The sequence below is a fragment of the Budorcas taxicolor genome, chromosome 19 (genome assembly GCF_023091745.1).
Source record: "Budorcas taxicolor isolate Tak-1 chromosome 19, Takin1.1, whole genome shotgun sequence".
Classification (NCBI taxonomy): Eukaryota; Metazoa; Chordata; class Mammalia; order Artiodactyla; family Bovidae; genus Budorcas; species Budorcas taxicolor.
The window spans coordinates 55,439,579-55,453,454 of NC_068928.1; the positions used below are offsets into that span (position 1 = coordinate 55,439,579).

The following is a 13,876-nucleotide window of genomic DNA, read 5'->3' on the forward strand; positions in this document are numbered from 1 at the left end:
AGCCCAGCTTCCTCTGCTCCCTACATGGGAAACCAACACCCCTCCGGAGCCCGTGGGGTGCCAGGGGCTGGCAGTGCTCCACCCGGGGCCGGGCTGGACGAGCGCCCAGTCACAGCACTCACTCTCGGGGGTGCAGTCGGTGAAGAGGGGCACCAGCAGGGGCACGTTGTCGATGTTCTGCAGGTGGGGCCGCACCTGGTGGATGCCCCGGGGCAGCTTGGCCTGCAAGGAGCAGAGATGCGCGTGGCCTCAAGGCTCCTCCTCCCTTGCTGGCTCCCCTGCCCTAGACCAGCCCCGTTGCCAACCCCAAAGCTCCAGGGACACAGTAGTACCCGATTGCAGTCTTCCAGGAAGCTGGGGAGGTCGCTGTCCGTGGGCTGGAAGCTAATGAGGTCCGAGTGACCCTCCTCCTCCATTAGAAGGAGTCCTTCCGCGTCGTCTCGGGACGCTGCGGGGACAAAAGCCTGTCCCTCACCTTGGGGCCAGCCTTCTGGGGGCCTTTCCTAGCCCTGAAGATGGCACAAAACTTCCTTCTCGAGTTCTCCTCTCCCCCGACCCTGCAGACTGTAGCTACTGCAAGGGATCAGAGCCAGCTTCCTAGGAGGGATCCCGGGAGGTTCTTTCTAGCTGTAGCTCCAAGGAAGGGGGGGACGGCCCACACCCACCTCGTGCCCACAGCAAACCTCTGCCCTCACCCTGGTTCAGGTCGTCATGCAGGGAGCCAGCGTGGCTGGGGCTGGAGGGGGGGATCTCGGAGCCAGGCATGTCACCGTTGGGCGTGAGGGAGATGTGGCAATTCCAGCCCGTCTCCAGGCCCATCTTCTCCGCAAACACCTGCACCAGGCAGACAGCGATGACCAGAGGGGCCCCAGAGGCCGTGGGGAAAGGGGCAGCGGGAGCAGAGGGGTCAGGGGCTCCCCAACCTTGCTTTTGAGCTCATCCTCCAATGAGAAGTAGACGAAGCGGATGCAGGCGTTGACGAGCCCGTCGATGAGGCGCACAATGTCCAGGCGGGCCTGGTACTGGGAGGACACCATGCCCATGAAGATCTGGCCGCTCAGGGCCTGCATGCAGTCTTCCTTCTCCAGCACCTCCCCGATCCCTTCTTCAGGAGGCACCAGGCACAGAGCCCGGCCAGGACACCCAGGAGCCGGCGGGTTCCAGGAGGCAGCCCGGGGCCACACACGTGGGCGCCACGCCCAGATCAATGAGCACACAGGCCCCAGGGGACCACACACATGTACAACCAAGACAGGAAAGGAGCCGACAGACACGGGGGCAGACGGGGATGGTGGGGGAGAGACAAGGAAAGGTACTCATCAGTCAGGTGACCATCCCTGGTCCCAGGCCAGGAGGCGGGCCCCACCCTCAGCCTTGGCTTCAGTTCACGGGCTCTTGGGTCACAAGACCCCTGAAGGCTGTGTGTCTGACAGAGTGGGGAGGGGTGCGTGGAGCTCTGAATCTCTCTGTTACAGCAGTGTTTGTGACCAGGTCTTCTGTCCGATTCCAATCAGGCTGAGGCTGCACACACACTACTGCTTTCTAACCTCAGAGAAAGCGCTTTTCTACGTCTGGAGCAGCACCACGAACCATGAGCAGGGCACAGCTGACGCTGAGGAACCTGCCCACATCACCAGACGGAGCCACCAAGGTGTTCCAGGTCCAGCGCTGCCTGCTGTCCCCACTGCTAGGCTCTCCTCCAGGCCCCCGCAAGCTCTCCCGGCCCCTGGCCCCTGGGGACGGGGCCCACGGTACCGTCTGAGCTCCAGCTGCCGCGGCGGGCGCTCAGCTTGATGGGAATGGTGCTGGGCAGCTCGCACGTGGTGAAGATGCTGTTCTGGCCGGGCGCCTGCACCAGCTCGATGCACTTGCCGTTGAGCTGGGAGGACAGGGCACAGCTCATGGGCTTGTAGGCGAAGGCAGAGCAGTAACCAGACAGACAGGCTCGCTGGTAGAAATCCAGCACTTTCTTTCTGCCGGGGAAGAGGACGGAAGTGAAGCGAGTGGTCCCAGGGTGTCCCGACCTCTGGGTACCCAGCCAGAGCCGATGGTTCTCACCACTGGCCATGTGCCTCCTCACCTACCTGTCGGAACCCGAAAGAGGGTAGATGTCAGCTCCGTCCCAGAAGTCTGTGCAGGCCTCCAAGACCACATCGGCCGTGCCGTGGGACAGCATCTGCTCTGTGCCTGAGGGTAGTGGAGGACCAAGCCCTGAGTGCCCCAAGCCACCGCCCCTCCCGCTGACCTCTGAGGACGTATCTCCAGCCCTGAGAAGGATGCTAAAAGGAGCCCCTGGGTGAGGGATGGGCCGTGGGAATCCTCCAGGCATCATGGCAACAAACCTATCGCCCAGGCCACTGAGTGCGTAACATGGACACAAGGCCGCTGGTCCTCCAGACAGCCCCACGACCCGCGGCATCCACCGTCCTAGCCCCTGTCCCCAAAGCCCATCTCTGCCACGTGTGAGGTCTCGGGGAGGAGCTAATGCTCCCTAGAGAGAAGACACCCTGAAAAGAGCCCCACCCCCCCCACACTCCAGGGAGGCTCACTGGTGGTGGTGTCCTTGATGAAGAGGCTGATCATGTGGCTGAGCGGGGGCCGCCGCTTGGTGACGCAGGACAGCCTCCCCAGCGAGGTCTCCTTCATGGTCTCAGTACTGGGGAGACGGTAGAGTGCGAGGTGGTTCCCCTGCGTGAAGAGCTCCTTGGCCCCGGGAGTGAAGCCTGCGGGATGGGTGAATGGATGAATAAACAGATAACATGCAGTTAAAAGGGCTGATCGGAAGCTCGAAGGGATGCTGGTGCTCCTGACTGAGGCCACACCTGGCCCTGGTGTGTTTGAAGCTGGGGCATCTCGGGGGGATCCCCACCCCACACACCTCCCTCCCTTCCTGGCGGGGAGAGAACCCCAGTCAGGCCAGGCTGCTTCCCTTCGTCCGTCCACCCCACGGGCAGTTATCTTCCCGGATAAGGGAGCACCGTCAAGCGGTGGTGCCTGGTTAAAGGCACTGATCAGGGAATTCCCTGGTGGTCCAGTGCTTAGACTCTGGGGTCTCATTGCTGAGGGCACAGGTTCAATCCCTGGTTGAGGAACTAAAATGCCACAAGCCACATGGCACAGCCACAAATAAATAAATGCATAGATGGGTAGATAAATGAATACATAGATGAACAGATAAAGGGGCTGAGGCCACACCTGGCCCCTGTGGCCCAGCTCCTGGGAAGAGTCACCAGGCTGCATACCGATGAGGCGGGCGAGCTCACAGAGGCCCCAGGGCACGCGCACGGGCAGCACGGCGCTGCGGCTCTCCTGCAGGGCGACGTTGCACAGGTGGTCTGAGAACCGGCAGAGCCGCTCAGTGACGCTGGCGTCGCACAGGTTCAGCAGCACATTGAGGCCCAGCGGCTTGAGCGAGGTGAGGTGCAGCTGCCAGTTGGAGTCATCGAACTGGATGCAGGAGGGGTTCTGCTGGTCCTGGGACAGGCTGAGCATCTCCAGGTGGTAGTCACACACGAAGTCCTCGGCTTCGTAGGGCTCCCCCTCCGGCCTGTGCTGGGTCTGGAGGACAGGAGAAGGGGAAGGGGGGGAGCTTAGACTGAAGTTGGGGGGGTGGTGCAGGCAGTGCCCCCGAGAGAAGGTACCCCCTCCCGGCAGGGCACGCTCCAGCTTACGCTGTCCCGGCCCTCCCCACACCCCTCTGCACCCTTCCTGGCTCCGGGGGCTTCTAGAATCCGTGCCCAGCAACACTGTCACCAGCTCAGAGGAGGCTGTCGAGACTGGGCAAGAAACGGCCAAGCCTCGCTCAGCCAGGGGAAATACCTTTAGAGGGAGCTATTGGCTCTCTGTCTCTTGAAGGCTGCGATCAGCAGGGTCTTGCCCCAACCAATTACCACCATTGACCAAAGCCGGAAAAGGGGGAGGGGCCTACTCTGCGGGAGAACCAGGCACGAGGCCTCCGGAGCTGAGAACAGGGACCAGGATGTCTGAGCCCCGGGCTCCACCTGCACCAGGCTGGGCGGCACCTCTATAGCGGCCCCAGCAGAAGAGGCCAGGGTGCCCCACGACCGATGAGGTGGCCACTCCCCAGTCCCCTCTCACCTTGCCGGGGTCGTCATTTTCGCCGCCTTCAGTGTCCCTGCTGAAGCTCACGCTGGAGCCAGACAGGTGTTTGCTGCGGCTGTGTGCCCAGTGGTGAGGGTGGGGCTCGGGCGCCTTGGGACCGTCGCCTGGCCAGTTGCCGCTGCGCTCCTGCTCATTGGAAAGGTGCAGGGGGACGTTCAGGGAGCCGGCCAGGAGGGCATCGCGTTCGTGGGGCTGAGGAGAACAATGAGCACAGGCCTTGGACCCCACTCCTGATGTCGCCTCGGGCTAGGAGGCTGGGCCGTTATGGGCCCCCGGGGGCCCGTCACGGCCCCCAGGGGTCCGTCTCGACAGCAGCTACTGAGGCCTGAGCCCTCCTTCTCCTCCCGCCTCGCCTTGTCCCCCCAGAGGCTGCCAGCCCGGCCCAGGCCGCACCTCCTCCTCCACCTCGGGATGGCAGAAGGAGCGGGTGGACAGGTCGTCCGTGAGGTCCTCGTGGCTGCTGTGCGGGGGCTCCACCTTCCCGCTGAAGAACAGCACGGTCTCCGGGCTAGGGTTGGGCCACGACAGGATCCCCTGTTTGTCCACACAGCACAGGACCTGCAGGGGGAGATGGCGACCGGGAAGGGAGGTAGCGTTCCCCAGGCTGCCAGGGCACTCCGGAGGGCCGCCTGCCGAGGCGGGGTCCTCCCGCGGGGCTGCCCTCACCGTGACGGAGCCCAGGCTGTGCAGCAGGCTGGAGCTGTGGCTCAGTGTGGGCGACGTCCCCTGGATCACCCGCAGGAAGTGGCCCCAAATGCAGCGCAGCATCTCCTGGGGGCAGAGACAAGGCGCTCGGCCACATTTCCCTGGAGATGGCCTTGGGGACCGAGAGGAAATGGTCTGGGGGGAGTGTGTGCCCCCCAGCAGTGACACATTACCCATATGGGACGGGGAGGCTAGAGGGGCTCTGAGAGGGAGGCTCAAGGCCATAATGCAGGGGTACCCAGGGGCTCCAGAAGGGGCCTGGGGGAGCTGGGCTGGGGGTACAGGGCCAGCATCCATCCGGACGAGGGTACCTGAGGGGACACGGCTTCCGTATAGCTGCTGAGAGTATCCTCTGAGAACTTGGCCAGCTGCACAGAGAAGAGGGAGTGAGACTTGGAGAGGAAACTGCCACCATCCTGCAGGCCTCGGAGCCGGCGGGTGGGGGTCTCGCACCTCTTGGTGAAGGACACCAGGCAGCCCCGGAACCCCTGTCTGCTGAGAGCAAGGGTGGATGGAGGCCTGGCCGTCCCCGGGGCCTGGTCTGGAGATCCTGCTGGCTAGAGAGGCAGAGCCCTCAGAGAGCTGCCCAGGGCGGGCCGTGTGCTGGGCTCAGGGCGGGAGGTGGGGCAGCCGCACTTCCACCCTCTTTGCTGGGGGCACAGCCCACTCTGCCTTTCTGTTCCTGTCTTTGGCTCTTTCTGCACTGTCCCACACCCCCTCCCTGAGGCCCCGGAACAACTGACCAGGGAGCTGGGGGAGGCCTTGCTCATCTGGGCCAGGACGCGGGCTTCTCCACAGGCGGTTGCCAGGACCCAGAGGACCGGGAAGAGCAGGGGGAGGATGGGCAGGACGCCATTCACCTGGGAAAGAGCGAGCCCCAATGAGGCTCCTGGGGCCCTCCCCTGAGTAACAGGGACCGCTCGGGGCAGCGGGTGGGAAGGGGGAAAGGAAAGCAGGCGCTCCGAAGCGGAAGTCTGGGAGACCCCTGGGCTGGGGGTGGGAGGGGCAGTCAAGGCACCTCGAGGGGACCCAGTCTCTGTGGAAAGAGAGGAGAGGGTGGTCTTACCTGCAGCTGGAGGAGGGTATATTGCCAGGTGGTGACACCCGGGGCATTCAGCATGAAGCGCAGGGCATTGGTGATGAGGAAGCTGGCCTGTTGGGGACAGAAGAGATGCTGCCTTAATGCCTCACCCCAGGGGGGACCCAGGCTCTAAGGCACCCCACTTTCTGCCCACTCACACTCCCCCACCCCCGGCACTAGCCAGCTCACGCCTGGACCCTCCTGTCTTTGCTCACAGGCTTGCCTGAGTCTGGCTCCCAGGGTCCCCCAGCCCCCGGCCCCCTGCTGCCTCTGCCATGGCCCGGCCGCACACACCAGGACCACGGGCACCGCGTAGCGCAGCATCACCGACTGCACCGTGAACCTCTCGTTGTCCAGAGCGGTCACCGGGCGGGACAGGGCCATGTCCAGGCACCACCTGCAGAAAGAGATGGTCCTACACTCGGGCGAGCCTTGGGTCCTGCAGCTCCCTGCTCCCCTCCCAGGCCCTGGCCCTGGGAGAATGGCCTCCTGGCCACTGTGGCCCATGGCCACCTCTGAAGCTGTCCCTTCAGAGTCCAGACTGAGAGGGGGTCAATCATCCAGTTGAAGAATTCTCACGAAAGGGACTTCCTTAACAATCCACCCTGCAGTGCAGAGGACGTGGGTTCGATCCCTGGACGGGGAACTAAGATCCCACATGCCGTGGAGAAACTAAACCCACGTGTCGCACCTACTGGGCCTGCAAGCCACAACTAAGACCTGACATAGCCAAACAAACTGGAAAAAAAAAAGAATCCTCACAAGAAGCTAAAGTGAAGGCCCTGCAGATGCTTGCTCTAAGGGGCCCAGGTACGAACCAAGCTCCTTCCTGTCGCCATAGCTGGCTCACGGCTCACAGTGGGGAGGCTCTGGGGGGAGAGGTTGGGGGACAGCGCAGCGCCCCCACCTGATGTTGTCGATCACGGGGGTCTCAAGGACACGGAAGAGCCGGTGCTGCTGGGGGTTCTGCGGCCCTTTCTTCACTTCTCCCCGGGGGGACGGGGGCGGCGAGAAAGGGGGGAACAGGTCTCCCGGCTCCAAGACGATGTGCTCGTCGTCCTGCCGCAGATGGGGGAGCAGGGGGAGGGTAATCAATGGGTCCCGGGGAAGCCACTCTTCCTCGACTATTCCAGCGATGCAGAGACCTCTCACCAGGTTAAGAACCATCAGTGAGCAAGGAGTCACCTGGGGTAGGGTGGGAAGAGCCTGGGGGACGGGTTTCCTAGCAACTTGAGGATCACAGAGAAGGAAGAACATGACGAAGAGAAAGATGTTCCAGGCTTTCTCTGTTTTTTCCTAGAGCGCTTGCCAGGAAACCCGCGAGCTGGGCAGCAAGCGTCAGGATTAAGCCCCAGGACCCTCCCCCCACTGCTGGTGGATGTTCCCACAGAATTTCCAGGGAAGGAGAGGAGCCCCCAGCTACCTTGATGCCCCGCAGGGAAGCAAAGGATTCCTGGCCCGGCCTCAGAGCTATGATGTCTCCTTCCACCAGCAGGCTAACCGGCAGGTTGACAAGATGTCCATCTCTATAGGCCCAGTGCAGAGACCAGGATGGTGCGAACGGCATGTGAAGGTCTGGGTACATGGCATCTGGCCACTTGACCTCCTTGCCATCCCTGAGGGCATCTGATGAAGGTGGAAAGTGGGACACAGCCTCACCCGGAGCTCCACACACACCAGCCAGATCCAACACGCACCTCGGGATCCGGGTCTGTTCTCCTCGCTTCCCCGGAAGTCCTGCATCAACCCGCGCCCCTCATTCCAACACTGGCCCCTCTGCAGGTCTGCGCCCAGCCCGGCCTCACCTTGGATTTGGCCAATGACGCCCCGTAGTCTCCGTTCTACCTCCCGACGCTTCAGCCGGTCTTGCCGCCCAGTGAGGATGAGGTTGAGGAGCAGCAGGAGGAAGAGCGCGCAGGCGTTCCCCAGCTCCACCCCGCGGCTGGCAGTGAGAGGGGAGGGTGTCCTGGGGGTCCTGGCCGGCACGGGGTGGGGGTGCTCTGCAGCCCAGCCAACCCAGGGCCCCATGCTGCCCTCCCCACTCCCTTCTGCTTCTGACAGCAGCTGGCGAGCAGATTCCCACTTGACCCAGGCTCTGACTGCGGGGGGCAGTTCCCTGTCTCCCCAGGTGGGTACGGGGGACAGGAGACAGACAAGCCCAGATGCTGTGCTGCGAGAGACAGGAAGAACCCCCCCACCCCCACCCCCACCAGGGCTGTGGGCTGTGTACCTGCCGGCCGGCTGGCCCCCGCAGCAAGCGAGCAGCAAGAGCACGGCCAGGAGCATGAGCGAGGCACCCGGCCAGTGGAAACAGGAGCAGCGGTTCCCGTGGTGCAAGAAGCTGCTTCTCCACATCTCCTGGGGGAGGAGCCGGGGGACAAGTGAGGGGGCAGGAAGGGGCCGGGACCCTCTGACCTGCTAGGATCTGACTGCCTTCCTCCCCAGCCCAGCCTATCCCGCCCCCTGTGGCTGCCTCCATCACCTTGCTTCAGTCCCAGCTGGGGGTCAGGACATCACTCTGAAAGGAACCCTGACTCCTTTCTGATTTTTAGGGATGCCTCGGTTGGGTCATGCTGCCCAGGAGGACAAGGTGAGTCCCGGCCCTGAGAATGGGCCTCTCAAGCTTTTCCGCCATCCCAAACTGTGGAGCCCTATACCACGGCCACGGGTGTGGAGCCCTGGACCAGGGTCACAGGATGAAAATCTCTGGAACTGACCAAGCCCCATAGCAACTGTTGCCATGAGCCTCCGGATCTAAACTGGCCAGTCCCCTGACTCCATATTAGGTCAAATACCCACCCTATTATCAGCCCTATGGCATCCCATCACCTAATGCCATCATTCCAGTAGGAATTTTCTCTGTCTTGAGGCTATAAAAATTGGCTGCCAGCCTCTGAAAGGGTTCGGCTCTCCCTCGAGCCGGCCTGCTATGCTAACAGCGTCTCCCACTCTAGAAAACTTTCTTCTCCTCTCATTCTGCCTCATGTCTGGAAATTCTTTTCCCACCAGTGCATGGACCAGGACACCAGCTAGGCTCTGGGCTCCCAGGAGGACGCGTCACCTTCCACGTGAGACATTTCTTCCGCTCCTTCAGGTGTCTGTCCAGCACTGCCTCCAGCTGTTCCTTCAGAATGCTGAGGGCCTTCCAGGTGGACAGGCCCAGGGCCAAGGGCGGCTCGCCCTAGAGGGGAGAGGGGGTGGCGCTCGGCATCCCACGGGAGGCCCAGGCCCCCTCCCCTCCCGCCTCCCCAGAACCTTCATCCCTCCTCCCAAGGCCTCGCCCTCCCTCCCCTTCACTAGCCCCTGGCAAGCGGTAGGGGTCATGAGCATGTTCCCCACCGAGCTAAAAGATGTACAGGTACACAGTCCCCTGATCATTCAAAAGCCCAGTTTAACACAAAACTAGAGGGACTTCCCTGATGGTCCAGAGGTTAGGACACCACGCTCCCAATGCAGATGGCACAGGTTTGACCCCTGGTCAGGGAACTAAGATCCCGCAGGCCACCTGGCACAGTCAAAAAGTAAAATAAAACAAGGCCAGAAACACACCTTTCTAGGCTCAGCATCTTCTAACTCTCCTTTCACTCAACTCCCAACCCACCGCCATCAGCACCCCAGTACCACTTGGGCCGTGCTCACCGCCCAGCTCCCCTTACTGCACTGTGGCCATCTTTCCCAGTTCTCCGGCTGGAAAATGTGGATTGTTTAAGCGTGAGGGGCTTCCCTGGTGGCTCAGCCGGTAAAGAATCCGCCTGCAATGCAGGAGACCTGGGTTCGATCCCTGGGTCGGGAAGACCCCCTGGAGAAGGGAAAGGCTACCCACTCTGGTATTCTCAACTGGAGAATTCCATGGACTGAACAGTTCGTGGGGTCGCAAAGAGCAACTTTCGCTTTCTAAGGGGGGAGAAGAGAACTAACCTAGAGGTACTAGCTTAAAGTTCTCCTTAGTAAAACCATGAAGAAGAAAAACCCCACCAACTTCTGTTACCGTCAGTTCATTAAAGGGAAGCTACTGTAACACTGACGGCGAGAAGAATGCAGGCTCAGAGCAAGGTTGCTCCCAGGCTGCTTCCAGGAAAGGGCCTGTACTGACCATGCCCCGCGCTCCCACTCGCTGAGGGTGGGTGGAACGAGGCACGGACCTCTGCCAGCGAGACCCCCTCTCCTGGGCTTCTCGCCTCCTCTGTCCTGTCCGCCTACCCCGCAGTCCCTCCTATGACATGTCCACAACACTGTGAACGTTTCCAGGGCAACATCAGCCACAGGGATTCGCCTGCCAGCAATAAGCTTCCAACGCCTAAATCTGACCGCTAGCCTGACCACCGTCCTAAATTCTGACCCGTTTCTGACTGATCCACAGCTCTTTCATAGGTATCTGTGAGTCGACACGTGCAAAACCCCGAAACTACCGCCCAGCTCTCCCCACCAGGGCCAGTAGCCCTCCTGCAAGTTACCCTCACCCAGGCATTTCAGCCCCTCCCCTCAACCCTTGCCTCCCCTTCCCACCTCCCAGTCCCTACCTTCCATCCCAGCCAGGGAACGCGCATCTGATCAACTGACCCTGTTTCCCTTTAAAATCCAGCCCAGACTCCTGAGCATGGTCTGGGATCTTCTCCAGCCTCCTCTCCTGCTGTTCCTGCCACACACCCAGCTCCGTGAGCTCATGTGCCAGCATCTTCCTGTATTTTCCTAGCCAAGAACACACTCCCTGCCCCAGACAACTCTTACTTCTCTGAGACTCGGCTCAACCACCACCCACTCTGGGAAATTTTCCCAAAACCCAGGGCTGCACATACTGGGGGAGGCTTGTATTCCAACGGCACCGCAGGGTGACCTGGCTCACAGGCAGCACCGCAGGGCACCGGCAGCATAGGCTTACTTGTCTGGCTCCCCCACCAGCCAGCCAGCCAGTTCCTTGAAAGCAGGTGGTGAATTCTTCCATGTCTGTGCTCTCCCACCAGCACAGGGCAGCAGCTCAATGAATACTTGGTGAGTGAATGAGTGAACGAACGTGCATGTAGCTTCACTGGTATCAAGGACACCTTAATCAGCGTTGTCAAGTGTTCAGCCACTCAGCTGTGTCTGACTCTGTGACCCGAGGGACTGCAGCCCGCCGGGCTCCTCCGTCCATGGGATTCTCCAGGCAAGAACACTGGAGTGGGTTACCATTTCCTATTCCTGGGGATCTTCCCGGAGCAGGGATAGAACCCGCATCTCTTGCGTCTCCTGCGTTGGCAGGCGGGTTCTTTACCACTAGTACCACCTGGGAAGCCCAACCCAGGACCTATGGCAGAACTGCCTGGAGCTTTTACAAATGTGCAGGTCCAGGTCCCCCATGCCAGACCTACCCATCAACACTTCTGGAGGTGAGGCCCACCCTGGGTGGATCTGAGGCACAGATCCCCAGCTGGGGGTCCAGGGGAAAAGAAGGCCCCCAGGAAAGACAGGGCCTGGGGGAGCAGTGAGTCTTTCCCAGGGCAACCTGAAGAGCACCAATGAGGGCTTTCACCAGGGAAAGTTCTGAGCAAGGAGAGGGGAAGCCTAGCCCTGGGGCGCCAAGAAAGGGTCTGGGTTTATCCAATGGGTCCCGGCCAAGCGTCACTAAGCCAGTGGGGCTGCCTGGGTTCACAGCCCTGCCTCTCTGCTCCTACCCTCGGGGTCCTGCCCTGACTTTGTCCACTAACGTTCCTGGATTTCCTCCTCCCTGCGGGTCTCCATATTCCCTCCACGCCATGGCAGCCTAGCCCCTCACCAGATACACATCTCTACCACTAGGGGTTGATGGCCTGGGGTGGCATCCCCTGGCTGCAGACCGGGCACCGCGGGCCTGTCGCCAGCTCTCTCTCAGCCTGAGGGGTGAGAACGGGCCCCAGAGCGGGTACCACCCAAAGACCTCCCAGCTCCTTCGCTTGAACCCCCCCGCATCCTGCTCTCCACAGAGGCTCTGGGGGATTATGAGATGAGACCTGCCTCTTCCAAGAGGGAAGAACTGGTTATTTCAGCTCAGGAAGAAATGGGCCTCCAGGCAGGGAGCTGGCACCCCCTAAAGGGTAAACACCTCCCTCTGGCAGGGATCCGGGCCGAGAGCCCATGGTCCAGAACAAAGGAGTGCCAGGTAAGGCCAGCACCTCTGCCTAGACTCCTGGCTGGAGGGAAGAAAGCCTCCAGGGGCAAGAAGGAGAGAGAAAAAAGCAAAGGGTGACCAGGGGCCTGTCCAGGGCTAAGGGGCTGGCCCCAGAGGGGGATGGCTGCCCCTCTCATCCCCGGAAAACCCTGGAAGAAGAGAGTCTGGGAGGCCCGCCTGTCATTCCCCTGCCCCGTCCTCCTCTGGGCTCAACCCTCTGAACTCCCTTCCCCAGCAGGGAGTGCGAGTTCCCAGGGTGGACTTGCCTGGGCCAGGTCTCCAGAAACTAAAGTGAGTACACCTCTTGCGGGCAGGGGAGGGCTGGCTGGCAGAGGTGGACAGGCTGTGCGCCAAAGGGCAGGAGAAAGCAAGGGCTGACAAAGCTCATGGGGCTGTGGAGTCACCTGGAGAGCTGCTTGGGCCGGAACGGGTGCCAGGCTCAGGAAGGCTAAGGGAGCAGCCGGGGTGCTGCCTTCCTCTGGCCGGACCTTTAGACTGTGGACACTCGGCAACTGCCCTCCGCCTGCCCTGTGGCTGGTCTGTACCCGCTGTCTTATTTCAGGCACCCCAAACCCCCTGAGCCCCCGACCCAGCGATCGTTTAGCTCCTTCTCTGCTCCAGGTTCTTGGAACCTGCAATCTGCTCCCCTCCAGGGGTAGGAGGAGGGGCCAGAGGGTGGCAGAAGCTCCCCGGGCAGTGGCAGGTGAGCACGGAGCCCCCATGAGTCAGCCCCCCGCATGTTGTGTCTGGTCTGGAGCACCCACTCCAGACTGGCGATTAAAGGCAACACAGCAGGGGGAAAATGAGCCACTGTAATTATATGCCTCCTGAGGAAAGCGCCTGCCCGCACAGAGGCCCCAGGGCCCGACACCGCCCTCCAGTCGGCCCTCCGTGGCCCGCAGATCCAACTGTTGTGGCTGCATCCGAGGCATGATGACAACCCCCTCTCCAGCAGGAGAGCCCGGGCGTGGGGAAAACCACTGCTTCTCTGCTTTTCCCGAGGCTTTCCACCCACGAGGTGTGAGAAATGAAGCGGAGGAAATTGGTCAAAGAAAAGGCTCACGGCGGCCCTTCTCAAAAGCACTGAGTGAGGCTGGGCACCCACAGCGGGTTTGGTGCAAGGCTGGGGCTGGTGTGAGAGGTAAGAACCCAGGCCACACGCACTCTATCCAAGGTCTCCTCCTCTCTGTCCACCAAGGCCAAGCGGAGAGCCTGTCCAGGGGGGGGCGGGGGGGGGTGCTCAGAGGCTCCTCCTCCCTGCCCCCAGGCACCTCCAGGAGGCACGCCAGAGCGGAGGGGCGGCCCTGCTTCTTCCCCGACACTGAGGTTTTCTGGGCAGAAGCAACCATGTCCCACTCTTTGAGCTGCTCGGCCTCCAGGCCTCCACTCCTGAGGCCCCAGCAGGGGCGGGCTCAGGAGGGCTGCCATCACACCCCTCACTCCCTCTCCGTCTCATCACCAAAGGAGGACACGGGTCAGGCCCAGGGATTCAGGGAGCAGCAGGTAGTGATGGGTCCAACCAGAACCGCAAGGAACCTGCTCCAGAACCGAATCCGCTCCCCAGGGCCCAGAGCTAAGCATCTGGGTCAGTCTAATGAGGCTTCAAGAGCCAGTACACCTGGGCTGCCCTGTGCCACCGTGTCAGGCTTCTCCGGTGGCCCAGAAGCACCCCCGGTCAGGACTCCTCTGAGGTTCCCTCAGCAAAGCAGCCGTCTTCCTTCCTGTTTGACCTGTTTCGGGAAAAAGTGGACTCAAGGTCCCCTAGGCTCAGGTGGACCGATGATGAACTGGCCTTGGCCACAGCACAAAACCGCTAATCAGAACCAGCTGACCCTCTGCCAGGT

The 13,876-nt window shown here is 61.7% G+C and overlaps 1 protein-coding gene across 5 annotated transcripts in view; it reads right to left on the bottom strand.

The window, feature by feature from the left end:
- The window catches only part of TMEM94 (transmembrane protein 94), a 34,998-nt gene that overhangs the window by 3,814 nt on the left and 17,308 nt on the right, over positions 1–13,876 (bottom strand). For 3 of the 5 annotated variants that reach the window (XM_052658539.1, XM_052658535.1, XM_052658536.1), the window contains exons 3-22: positions 8,970–9,089; positions 8,139–8,266; positions 7,714–7,850; positions 7,332–7,534; positions 6,816–6,967; positions 6,203–6,305; positions 5,894–5,980; positions 5,571–5,687; positions 5,139–5,195; positions 4,789–4,893; positions 4,516–4,680; positions 4,099–4,314; positions 3,243–3,558; positions 2,550–2,723; positions 2,085–2,187; positions 1,756–1,973; positions 924–1,105; positions 696–834; positions 333–448; positions 123–222 (exon numbers count right to left, since the gene is read on the bottom strand). In XM_052658539.1, the coding sequence (XP_052514499.1) occupies positions 123–222; positions 333–448; positions 696–834; positions 924–1,105; positions 1,756–1,973; positions 2,085–2,187; positions 2,550–2,723; positions 3,243–3,558; positions 4,099–4,314; positions 4,516–4,680; positions 4,789–4,893; positions 5,139–5,195; positions 5,571–5,687; positions 5,894–5,980; positions 6,203–6,305; positions 6,816–6,967; positions 7,332–7,534; positions 7,714–7,850; positions 8,139–8,266; positions 8,970–9,089 (2,938 nt within the window). The remainder of the gene's footprint in view (positions 1–122; positions 223–332; positions 449–695; positions 835–923; positions 1,106–1,755; positions 1,974–2,084; positions 2,188–2,549; positions 2,724–3,242; positions 3,559–4,098; positions 4,315–4,515; positions 4,681–4,788; positions 4,894–5,138; positions 5,196–5,570; positions 5,688–5,893; positions 5,981–6,202; positions 6,306–6,815; positions 6,968–7,331; positions 7,535–7,713; positions 7,851–8,138; positions 8,267–8,969; positions 9,090–13,876) is intronic. The other 2 variants (XM_052658538.1, XM_052658537.1) reach the window with 2 other exon arrangements.